At 38.9% G+C, this 12160-nt stretch overlaps 1 protein-coding gene across 2 annotated transcripts; it reads right to left on the minus strand.

Annotated features, from left to right (window-relative positions):
* Positions 1–8216: 8216 nt before the first annotated feature.
* Positions 8217–11771, minus strand: LOC149005250 (uncharacterized). 2 transcript variants are annotated; one of them, XR_016169934.1, is made up of 5 exons: positions 11339–11771; positions 10072–10596; positions 9618–9798; positions 9355–9385; positions 9207–9263 (listed from the first exon to the last, which is right to left on the minus strand). XR_016169934.1 is itself a non-coding variant. In XM_089135631.1 (4 exons), exons 1-4 carry the CDS (start codon positions 11409–11411, stop codon positions 9095–9097), a joined length of 798 nt encoding a protein of 265 aa, XP_088991757.1. In that variant the 5' UTR covers positions 11412–11771; the 3' UTR covers positions 8217–9094. The 2 variants fall into 2 exon arrangements, 1 of the variants encoding a protein (XP_088991757.1); XM_089135631.1 differs by lacking the exon at positions 9618–9798 and having other exon boundaries at positions 8217–9263.
* Between the last annotated feature and the right edge of the window lie 389 nt (positions 11772–12160).

Below are 12160 nucleotides of genomic sequence, written 5' to 3' on the forward strand. Positions count from 1 at the left end.
TTCCTGGAGACATGTCTCTTCTCCTTGCGCTTCTTCATACGAGCAATCATGGTACTCCAAACCTGTAGAGAAATCTAACAATACATAGCACAAAAGGAATGAGTTTCAAAGAAACCTAGTAAGGCAGTTAATCTATAATAACATAAATAGCTGGATTTCAAAGCACAGTAAGATGCAACATGATATGAAACATATGATGCATTATGATTCTAACTCTATGTATGATGGTCTCTATTGGCAGACATGCTTTAAGTCATAGCACCGTACTTCTTTAAGAAGGTCACAATCACTTATCATTAGTTCGTAATGGGTCCAGCATCCCTCGAGACATTCCATGGCTGGGGGTTAAGTCACCGCTCTCTCACATCACCATTGGTCTAAGTACTGGCGCATGTTAGGGTTAAAGCCTAGCCAAATGCAAGTTTCCTACTTAGTTACATCATCTCAGATCCAAATACGTCAATTCCTTGCCCTTGGCAATCCTTTCCGGTATCCTTCACACTAGAGTCCTCATAGTCCTTGACTACAGACTCATCAACCCTATTGGCTATCCACACATGGTAAACGGGATACTCTCACGTCCCCTCACGGGTTGGTTACCGGTCTTAAGCGCCCGTGAGCCCAAGTCTATCCATATGCAACCCTACCAATGAATGGCCTCTTTCGAGTATCCACAATGTGATCCATGTCCTCTCACGGATTGGTTACCGGTCTTGAGCTCCCATGAGTCTCCAGTGCTACCACGGGTCGTTCGGTCTCAATACCCCTCCGATTAGGGTCTGACATAACGTGACATCCTAGCCAAACACTACTAGACAGCCCTAAATATGTCAACCAACAGTTTAGGAAGGTGTCCAAAGGGCATCTCCGGAAACATCCCATAATATTCCCGTAGGTGTCCAAGGACAGAAGTGTCAAAAGGACACCTCCCCTTTCCAAACCATACCTAATCATTCACAACCATAAATCCATCATATCACGTATATGGTAACTTCTTATATGGAAAGAAATCAATAATACATCCAACTTGTATAAATTTAGTAAGTAAATCATACATGAATTAATTAGCATAGACAAGTAATGCTACTGTAACCAAAGTAATTGCATCAGTGTTAGGTCAATACAAGAATCTATTTATGGAAATAAATCAAGAAAATCAAATATGGAAACTAATCATGAAATATATGTGATTAAGGAAATAACTATCCTTACCTTAATTACTTGGCAAAGGATCTTGGAAATCAAGTAAGACCTTGTCTAAACTTGGAAAGAAAGTCCTAAACAAGTATATATAACATATTAGGAAAGATACCTAGAAGGAAAGAAATCAAATCATCCAAAATAGACCAAACATGAAGTTGTTGTCCTCATTGGTTGAGTGATTGGTCTACTTCCCATAGTTCATTGTGTCGGCGACATATCATCGACACAGGGCGATATGTCGCCATGTCGCTGGGGGGCGACACGATATATACCAAATGTCGGGAACAATATGTGAAGCATGAGCCGTACTCAACATAGTTGTATAATGAATTGTAAACTTTAGTACATCTCTTTACTACTTGTGTATTTGTGTTCTCTTTGCATATTTACATTAGTTTATATGAATTTTCCAAACTTCCAGTTTTGCCCGCATATAGTTGGACATGTGCCAATTATAAACTTTAGGTTGGGTGATGTTTTAGGTCAAAATAACACCCCCAATGTGTTTACTGGCCTCAAATTAGGTTACACGTCAAATTTCATGTCAAAATGACCCCAAATACCCTTCGAAACAGGGGTTCGATTTTTCATCGAACCCTTGCCAAAAGTCGAGCGACTTTTGGCGACATGTCGCCCGTGTCGCCAGAGTCCGACACGGCGACACGAGTCGACATGTCGAACCTTGCTACTGCCTCATTCCACCAAGCAGTCGACCTAGCAAGGCAGTGACCTACAAAATCATAGATTTTTTAATACAAAACCGAATTTGGTGATTCAAAAGGGCACCAAACAAGAGGGAATATACAAGGATAGTATGCTAGTATATAGAGGACTTCAAAACCCTAATAATATCAATTCTTCAAGTTACAAATTAGGAAACAAAAACTTACATAATTAGATCAATCATGGTTCTTGAAGAATTCATAGCAAAAATCATGGACGAGAAACTATAGGATGATGGATCACTAATCTGATAAATGATTCATGGAAAGCATGCATAGATCTTCTAGAAAATTAGATCTAAGATTGAAGAACATTGAATCTAAAAAGGAAAGAAAATGGATATATGTTTTCCTTCAAAAGCGAGTGACGATCTTGATGAAGATCATCCACCAAGCTTTAGATCTTTAGGGAAAGAGAGGGAACGAGTAGAGTGATGGTTGCAACAGAGATGCAACATCATCTCTACTGTCCTCAACATAAAAGGAAAGAAAAGTAATGGAGAATCAAAGGCGAAGCATAGAAGAGGATGATCACATACCTTTTTGTGTAAATGCACAATATTTGACAAAAATCCGTCAAGAAAACCACCAAGGATGCAGAGGAGATGACTTGAAGAGGGCTCTGATTCGTTCTAAGGAGTTTGGAGGCACAAAAGACGAGTTAGACTCGAAGTTGAGCTTAAATAGAGAAACCAAGACCTAAATTAGCAAAACAGGGTCCTTTGGTCGAGTGGTTGGTCGACTGGCCCAGTCGACCAAGCAGTCGACCAAGTAGTACAGCAAATCCAAAACAGGGAGTTGAAGGCTCAGATCAAATCCAAACTTGAAGGGGTTTCGCACACACACTAAGTGGCTTACCTAGTATGTAGAAATGCCTTCGAACTAGGTCAGAGAGTACTCCAAGTCCATCAACTAATTCCTTCTTCATCAGGGTGCAGTTTCCATAAATGGAACACTGTCATCAACACTCATGGATTCTAACCCAACCACCAAGTCTTCCACTGAGATGGCCCATAGCTAACTTCTTGCCTTACTTCAGGTTGTCGGACCTACAAACAACAGAGTTTCCGGGTCAAGGTTAGGGCTGGGTTTCACAGAGATGGTCCATAGTTGTCTTCTACTTTCACTTCGGGTCTTAGGTCCTACAAACAACAGGGTTTCCGAGTTAGGGTTAGGGTTGGATTTCACATTTCTTTTCTGCCTTTTTTTCTTTATCCCTGATGCTTTCATTGTTAAACTAGGTTGACCTTCTAGGATTTTCTTTTTTAGGTCAACTTACAATTTCTTTGCAACAATTTAAACCTAAAATTATCACAACTAATATAACTGGCATAACACTTTTGGTCCTTAGATATCACCTATTAATATAAGAGTTGCAATCACCATGATAATGGTGGTTGTTTCTTATGCTTAAGAAAAACAATTTTGTGCATGAGTTAATACTCGGAGTTTTCCTAAAAAGAAGGGAATTTTATAAAACAATGGAAGCAAATTTTCTTGAGAAGAATGAGTTAGCAAGAAAAGAGTATAAATCTATGATCAACTTAAACCAGCAAGTGTAGCAGTATTTTTTTTTAGCTTTGTTTCTGTATGGCTTTGTGACATGTTGAAAGGGTTGGCCTGGTCAGTCAAAAAGTCCTTGTATGGAGGGTCCTCTAGATTTGTACCCTTGACCATTCATACATGACCTGCAAATTACATATGATGCAGGATGAAATTAACTCTTGTAAGCAACGGCCTCAGTAGACCCCAAGGGACTTCCAAAGAATGGAGTTACATACTTGCCCTCTAGCAGAAGAAAATTAACAAAATGAGGTTCTTCAGGAACAGAGTGATGTGAACCAGGATCTAGGGTTTAGTTGATTGGAATAATACCCTAGATCTAGGCTTACTCCAGGATCCTCTTCCCTGATAATCAGCAGTTTTATAGGGCTGTCATCACCTTTGGTGGAGTTTTTTATGATAAATATAGGTGCTAGGGCTAGGTTAGGATTATGATAGGTTTTGGCCAGGCTTAGGGGTCTAGGGTTCGTGTTTTCAAGCTTTACTCCTCGCTGTACTAGTAATTTCAGAGCTGGAATTGAATTTAGGGTTTAAGAAATTTAGGGTTTTATGGGAATTTGGGTTTTCGGGGTTTGGGACAAGCGAGGTTTCAGATAGATTGTCAATTGGGTGTTAGCATATCTAAACTTGAAAAGATTCTAGGTATGGGTGAATTGAAGAGAATTAGGAATTTGAAATTCTAGTGGTCAGGGTTCCTAATGAAGAGGATGGAATTTGTAGAATTTTTTAGGGTTTAGATGAAGGAAAGGGATGGAGGCTGGGATCGAGTGTGATTTAGTGGATGGGGAAGATAATCCATCTTGAAGATATAGGTGATCTAGGGTTTAAGGGGTTGGATAAATTCTGTTTTTATATTTTCTGGGTTTCCTAGGCTGCCGCAGGTTTGAAGGTTGAAGAAGAAGAAGAGAAAGTGAGAAGAGAAGCATTGGAAGGCTATCCTGGGGATGGGGTAGGGGAGGGGTTAATGGAGGGATAGGGGAATCCTAGGGTTGCTGCTGCAGGGTTTTGGGAGGGGGAATGTGGTCTTGCGTTAGGGAAGGGGGACTGTAATTGCAGAAAACAGGGTTTGAGAGTTGGGGAGTTTTGCGGATGGGAGGGGAGAAGAGGGAAGGAGCTGGGATTGGGGTGGGGGTATAAAACTTACTTGGGGGAATAGGAAGAATGCTAAACTTGAAATTCTACAGAAATCAACACTTTTGAAGTGCTGGAGACCCCTTCTAGGGAACCCATGACTACTCTTGCCTTCCCCTCTCAATCAACTTTATTAATTCAATTCAATCGGCTGTTTACAAGGTTTGGAGGCTTATATAGCCTATTGAAAGAAATTAGTCTAGGACTCAACTTTAGAGAAGAAATCAAACTTGGACTCTAACTGGCAATTCAAAATAAAAATAAATAACATAACATAAAAGAATGACTAAAGACTTAACTCATCTAAGGGAACCTTAATATCTCACCCCAGAAGAATCCGAATTGAATTCTAAGAGTATTAATGGAATCCTTGCAAGAGGTGGGACACAACTAGAAGACTCCTTTACAACTTAGGAATTCTAATCTAACAAGAAGTCTTCTTCAATAAGTTAACAAATAATGACTCAAACTTAAAAATAACAATAGATCTAGGGTCCCACAGACATACTGGACCCTAATTGGACTCAAGTCACTCAACTGGAAAAGTGTAAAATTACCAAATACCCTTATGCTTGGAAGAAATTGCATGGGTTGCTGGAAGGGCCACAGGGTACTGGTAAACTCCCTGGGCCCTCTTTGGGGGTCTTGGGTCTGGTTTACATCATAGAGATTCTAATATTACTTCAGAAATATTTGTCATAGCATATGGATCGAATAAGTTGTATGGAAATATTAGATTATCTGGGTTTCAAAGATAATTATGTCAATATCCAACAACCATGTCCGAGAGTGATAATACTTTGTCTGAAAAAACTGAATGCATGAGGGCCTGAGGCTCCCTTCACTGCAGGGTCTGGGAAGGATAACAGTGTAAGCAACCTTACCCCTGCTTTATGGAGAGGCTGTTTCTCATACTTATGACCACTAGGTTTCAATTGAGCAACGTTAATGTTGTACAGAACTCCACACTCTCGAACCAATGCTTCTTTTTGTCTAAATGGAAAAAATTTAGCTTTGTCGCAAGACCTGAAGGCTAAAGCAAATTGAAAAGAAGAAAAAAATAGTTGCTGATTATGTTCAATCATATTGTTTTTTTCCATTATTTTGTTTCTCTGTCATCCATTGCAATAACAGGTTAATGGAACATACTGAATGACCAATTCTTTGTTTCTAGATGGATTGGAACTTCTCCTAATAGCATTGCTACTTGTTGTTTTGGCTCCTTACCAAGTTTCGAACCTTAGGTAAGTTGGAGCTTGTGGGAGATTATTTATTTACTGGATCCTTTTCAGTTAGTCTTGTTTGCATTTCCTGTGTTTTTGATAAGCAGAGTAATGCAAGGAGGTCCAATTTCAGAGTAAATAGCTTACCGACATTTCCCATGAGCAGGTAGACTGAATAGTGCATTTAAGATCAATCATTGTCACTTTAGCCATCAAATGCATCACTGCTTTCCCATGCTTGCTTTTGATCTGTTTTTAATCTGATTTTGTGACATCAAATCTGGTACCTATTGTGTACCTATTGTAACTGTTATATATTTTAGCAAACTAGTATCATCAGAGATAAATTAAAAAGAAAAAAGATATCATTTGTACATGTAATTTTTACATGGAAACGTTAGTAACATATCATTTACCTCAAACCATATACTCATAATTTTGGGTGAGCTTTTCATTTAACTGTCAGCTACATGCAACAGAAGTCTTCAGTTTCTGATGATTTTCTTTATGTGACACCAATATTAAGAATTTTATTTTCTTCTTAAGCTACATTATTAGCTGTATGAAACTTCGCGTGATAGTGAAAATTTTTATCTGTCCTCTCTAATAATGCTTAGGTTGTAATTAGAACAAATCATGATAAAATTCTACAAGTTCTAGGCAATGTAACTTGCTCTGGAGTATTCTTCAAAGCCCTATCAGGTGTAAAAGAAAAATAATAAACAGACTAGTTGTAACAAAATCTGGGATTTGACATCTTGTCCATTGCTGAGACTGGGATGAGAGGTCTGGACAACTTCATCCATCTAATTCTTAGATTGAAGCAGATTGATCAGTAAATATACTCTGCTAGCTAGTTGTAATGCTCAATGAAACTTCCTCTTTTTTTTTTAGGGTGCTGGGGTGGGGGGTAAGACAATACTCAATGAAACTAAGGCTATGTTTGGTATGTATTCTCAGAATAGATTGAGTATCTAAAATGCATTCTATAGCAAGAAAATATATAAGAACTGGGTTTCATAATGTGTTCTAAACCCAGGACCTATTCTGAATAAGTATGCCGAACACTGCCAGTGTGATTTTAGCAGGAATTTTATTATGGTTCCTCTTGACGTAACATGAATTGAGGTCATATCTTCTTCAAGCTTTATCAAAATCATAGAAAAGGCTGCTCTCTTTCGTTAGGAGGGAATCTTTATTTGTTGGAGTAGAAATTGAGTCATAATGTTTAGCAGAAGTGTAGTTCCCCTCATTCAGTTGGTTCCACTTGTGAAGCTAGCTAGTCTCTGCCATTTCTCAGGCCTTAGACTGAGTCCTGCCTTCATCATGCATGGTATGCACCTCTCCTCCCCCACTCCCCACATCTTGTACCCTTTACGCCATGCTTTTGTTATGGTGGAGTTGTTCATTTTAAATACCAGCTCATGTTCCAAGCTGGAGACGTAACAAGTTCTGAAAGATTTGCCATTAAAAGGCACTTACTTTAGTGCCATTTTGATGACTTGTGCGGAGCAACATCCTTTGATGTTGCAGTCTTTACAGGGTTGTTTCTGTTAACTTGGAAGCCCAAGATTTGGCAGATTCGGCTGGTTATGGACTTGTTAGGTACAGTAAAACTGAACTGGCCTTGGTTTATTCAGCTACCACATGTTTCAGATGAGCATGGACTGCACATTCCATGGTAGTAGGTCGTTTAGATTCATGCATTTTAAAGAGGATTCACCAGGGATTCCTCTGTGTTTAAATTATACCTTGATGCACTCCTATTTAATCCCTGATTATAAAACAAAATAATTGTGAATTTGGATTATTTTCCGACAGTTGTGGCCTCACACTATTAATCTCTTTGCTGAATGTTGGACCTACTGCTGTTTTCCTTTTTGACTGCTGAAGAATGAGGTTGAAATAAATGTGTCCTGCATGTGGTTGGACCCTCTGTAGAATAGGAAAGGATGCCCATCCCCCCTCCCTTTGCTTGGGCAAGGACACTTCCAGGTCTAGTGCAGTGCATACTCTGAACATTTGTCACTTGGACTCGGAAACAGGTAATGTATCCCCCTGAAAGATTTGTCAGTATGGTTTAACTTTTTCCTCATTGCTAGTGAGGATTCTTATCTGGTTGAAAGATGACCCAGTGAGTTGTTCAGCCCAGTCCAATTTCATGAAGATTCATTGTAAGGAAGATGTTGGCGACTTGTACCATGTCCGGAGACAGATTATTTGACAAAGCTGATGCAGTGACTTATTTTTATTGCATGACTGATCATTTATGGTGTTTCCCCCTCCTTTCTTAAGCTTCTTGTCTTTAGACAAAGCTGGCTGTTTCAAATGATATACAGAAAACATCATTTTTTATACGTTATTATGTTGAATTAGACTCAAAATGTCCCATTTAGATGTTATGGATATGCTCATTAATTTGAATGCAGACACATGACAGAAAAGCTGAGACAATCAAAATCCCTAGATCCAAAGTTTCTTCTTATAGGCATGAATCATGTAGTTTTCATATATTCACTTCTCAAAGTTGTACTTTTCATCGTTGAGCAAAGCTTACCAGTTTGATTTTTTTTTCTTTTCTGATCTTCTTTGGGGTTTAAAATATACAGCTGTTTAACAGAGGGATCTACAGATTTTTGAATTCATCTCTTGGCAATGCCCGTCCAGTGCTAAGGCTTTTAAGTACGGTTTGCATTTTCTCTTCTTTCATTTCTCCGTGAACAAGAAGATTCAGTGAGCAAAAGGCTAATCAGAAGTGCTTATGGGAACTTAGAAAGTGGAAGACAATGTTATAGAAACTGTACTAACCTTCTTTTCTCTTTCTGGATGGGGTAAATTGTACTAAGCTTTTAATCTAAAAACATCACTTCAATTTCTTTTGACAATGTACCTAGTTCTCTAAGCTGGCCCTAAGCACAACAAAAGCAGTCCGAAAACAAATGGACTTTTTCTGAAAATTTTATTGTTGTAATAACACTACAATGAAGGGAGCTAGCTCAACTATTGATGTTGTGTACCAGGAGGGAGAGAAACCATCATTTTGCAGTGCTCTTCTGTACTTCGCAAGGTTTGTGGGGGGCAAAGTCACTTGTAGAAGTAGGTTGATTTCTTGGTAAAGTCCTTGCTTGGTGTGATAGTAAATCCTTCATTCAAAACTGCAATGACTCTCCCCTTTAGTATAGGTATGCTCACAAAACTAGGTATTCTGATGGGCAATTGAGGGAATTGCCTATTTGTATATTGAATTTCCTCTCATGTCCGCCTGACTGCTAAAACTGAGACTAGGACGAATGTGATGGTGAAGATCTTCAAAAAACTGTGCGACACACAGGCTCCTGCTGAATTGGTGGATCCATTAGGTTCTGCTCCGTAAACTGTTGATCCTATTGGGTTTGTAGTGTTCAATACAGATGCACTTGTACTGCAATTTTTCAAACTTGAATGAGTTATCTTTACTTTCTTAACATGCAGAAGTGCACGGGAACTAAGATGATGTGAACAGATTAAATTACCTGGTTGATTGATACCTGCATGATCCAGTACCTGCAGAGTATTGGGGATGGAAAGAAGTTCCGACTGTTAGTAACTGATGTAAATATACCTGCAGCATACACTTATGTGCCTGTGCACCTATATGAGAACAAGCACCTCCGGGAACTTGCTTAACATGGGTTTCACTTGCAGCAGGAACATCAGTGAAGTATAAATCCAAATTAGCCCAAGGACATATGACTGACAAAGACAGCAGAAAAAAGAGAGGGCCTAAGGAACGGACCTTGCTAAGTCCTGCGCCATAAATGCGCAAGACACGTTCAGCGAGAAACATAATCGTCGGATCGAGATCTTGATCGAGACTTCGATCTCAACCATTGTTTTTCAACGGTCGAGCTCGAAATCTTGGTCGAAATTTCGACTAGATCTCGGTCCAACGGTCTTTTTTCCTTCGTAAAACAGTCCTGCGAATTAAAGCAGAATGCCTAAGGAACACAATTAATGAGAATTCACTGGAGATGTGGGGAAAGGTAAATATTTACATGATCTAACATGGACCCACATGTGGACCAGTCTGTCAAATAATGGAGCCGAAAGGGGGGAGAATGCACATGACATGAATGCTGTGCAAAAAACTAATTTGAAGAGCTGGAAAAAGCTTATGTGGATCATCATAGTCATACCTACATAATTGGATCATTCAAATAAAAAATAGTGTGAGCATAATAGGATCTTACTTGGATCAATATTTGTTATAACTGCTGTTCCTCCAAAGTTGCAGCTATTCGGAGTTGGGTTCTTCTGGTAGTAGTTATTGAATGCATAAGATGCATGATCTCGAACTGTATTTGGATTGTAACAAGGTCCACTTGCTTGAATTGCTGAACAATCTGCACCGCCGTACCCACAGGCATAATCAAGAGCCACCTGCAAAGCAGTCTCTGAAGCACTTTGGATTGCAAGACACCAACTTCCTCCTGTTGATGCAGGGGTTCCTGTGGCCGGAGTAGTAGTAGTTGGGCTTGTAATTGTCGGCGTCAGTGTCACTGGTGGTGTGACTGGGTCGGTCATAGTAGTTGGAGTAGGCAGTGTTGTGGGAGTTGGATTGACCATTGGAACTGTTGTTATTGGTGTGATGACATCTCTTTCTGTGGACTGATTTGAAGTGGATGATGATGTTCTTGATGTTAGTTCCTCACGATCTAACTCTTTGGTGTGCCTAGTTGATCCATTATTCAAAGGTGTCTCTGTAACAGTTGAACCTAGATTTGAAGGTTTAGAAATGAAAGGAACCAAGAAAATATGTTAGAAGGATCTTCGGTGAAAACTATTTAACTTGATGGATTCGTCACCCAAATCAAGTTACACTGGTTTTTTAACTGGTTCATGTTTACATAAAAGTATCAAGTTCTGTTACGCAAATATAGAACAAAAAATAAAACTTACCATAACAAATAGAACAAAAATGAATATTACAAAACAGACCATGAGTTGTTTGGAATCAAACAGGAAGATTTGAAAAAATGAAAGATAAAATTTTCTCAAAAGAAGAGAGTCCATTTGACAAAATGAAAGAGACATATCTCTTAAAAGAAGAGAAACCGCATGAATAAGTCAAAAAAGAGAGAGAGAGAAAAACCACACTGGAAAAAGACCACAAAAGAGAGAGAAACCTCAATTAAGTGAGATGAGAGAGTGTGTGTGCTGGATTTTGAGCATAAGAACCCAAAACCCAAAAACCTAAATGATGAAGCATTCAAAATTCAAGCCGGAACACAGAAGGCATGAGATGAAGTAACCCATTTAAGTTGAGTTTTTAAGAATCAAAACCCATACGGTGAAAAACAAGAACTCTTAACTCAAAATGCAAACCAGAACTCAGAATGCAGGAAACAAGTTGCATTATGAAAACAAGAACCCAAAACCCAAAAAATAAAAATTCAGAAAATGCAAGTCAGAACCTAGAAGGTTCATGGCAATAGCCCATTTTAAACTTCCACTCACCTGCACAAAGGAAATTTCCCAAGAGGAAGAACATAAGAAACTGGCGAACCTCTGTGCCCATCCTTTCCAGCATTTTCTTTCTGTTCTTCCTCCCCCAAACTTCCTTCGCTTTTCTCTTCAATTTGAAGTAAAGAGAGCTAAAATTTCTCAAATAAGAGAGGAAACGCGGGTGTCGAAAAAGAAAACAGGATAATTCCCTGTGTCCCTTTATCAATTAGATAAATATATATTTTGAAGAATCACAGCTTCCTTGGATCGAAGAAAAATGGAGAATACGAGAGAGAAGAGACGAGAGAATAAAAGAAAACTTGAGAAAGGAGGCATGTGTGTGAGAAGGTACACGCAAGAGCAGGTGCAAAAAGAAGAAAAAGGTGAATGGAAGGAGAGAAGAGGGCCAGGTAGTGAGTCATTTGGATTTCAAGTCCGGTCTGTGGGCTTGATGTAGTAATGATAATAACGGTAATCATGATGAGAAGCATTCCTTTCCTCTCTTTTCTCTTTTTCCATCTCTTTTACTGTTTTTATGGGACTAAATCAAAACTTAAAAGAGGCCAAAGGTGGGAATTTAGATTATAAAAAAGTATTAGTTCGGCTGGTGGGCTGTGCTTCCCTCTCTCTCCCTTTCTTTATTCTTCCATCTCTTAAGATCACCACTTAAAAAAATCAAGATTTTATTTTCTATCTATGTTGGCTCGTCAGTGTAAAGAATGCTTCTTACCCTCAATCATCCAAGAATGAGAAGAAGCAGATGTCCCTTTAAAACAAACTTCCTTCCACTTGAAGAAAATCAAAGGAACATTTAGGTTTCATTCAGATGTGGGC

This window comes from Hakea prostrata, chromosome 9 (genome assembly GCF_041222555.1).
Source record: "Hakea prostrata isolate BN-2017 chromosome 9, UWA_Hpros_2, whole genome shotgun sequence".
Taxonomy (NCBI): domain Eukaryota; kingdom Viridiplantae; phylum Streptophyta; class Magnoliopsida; order Proteales; family Proteaceae; genus Hakea; species Hakea prostrata.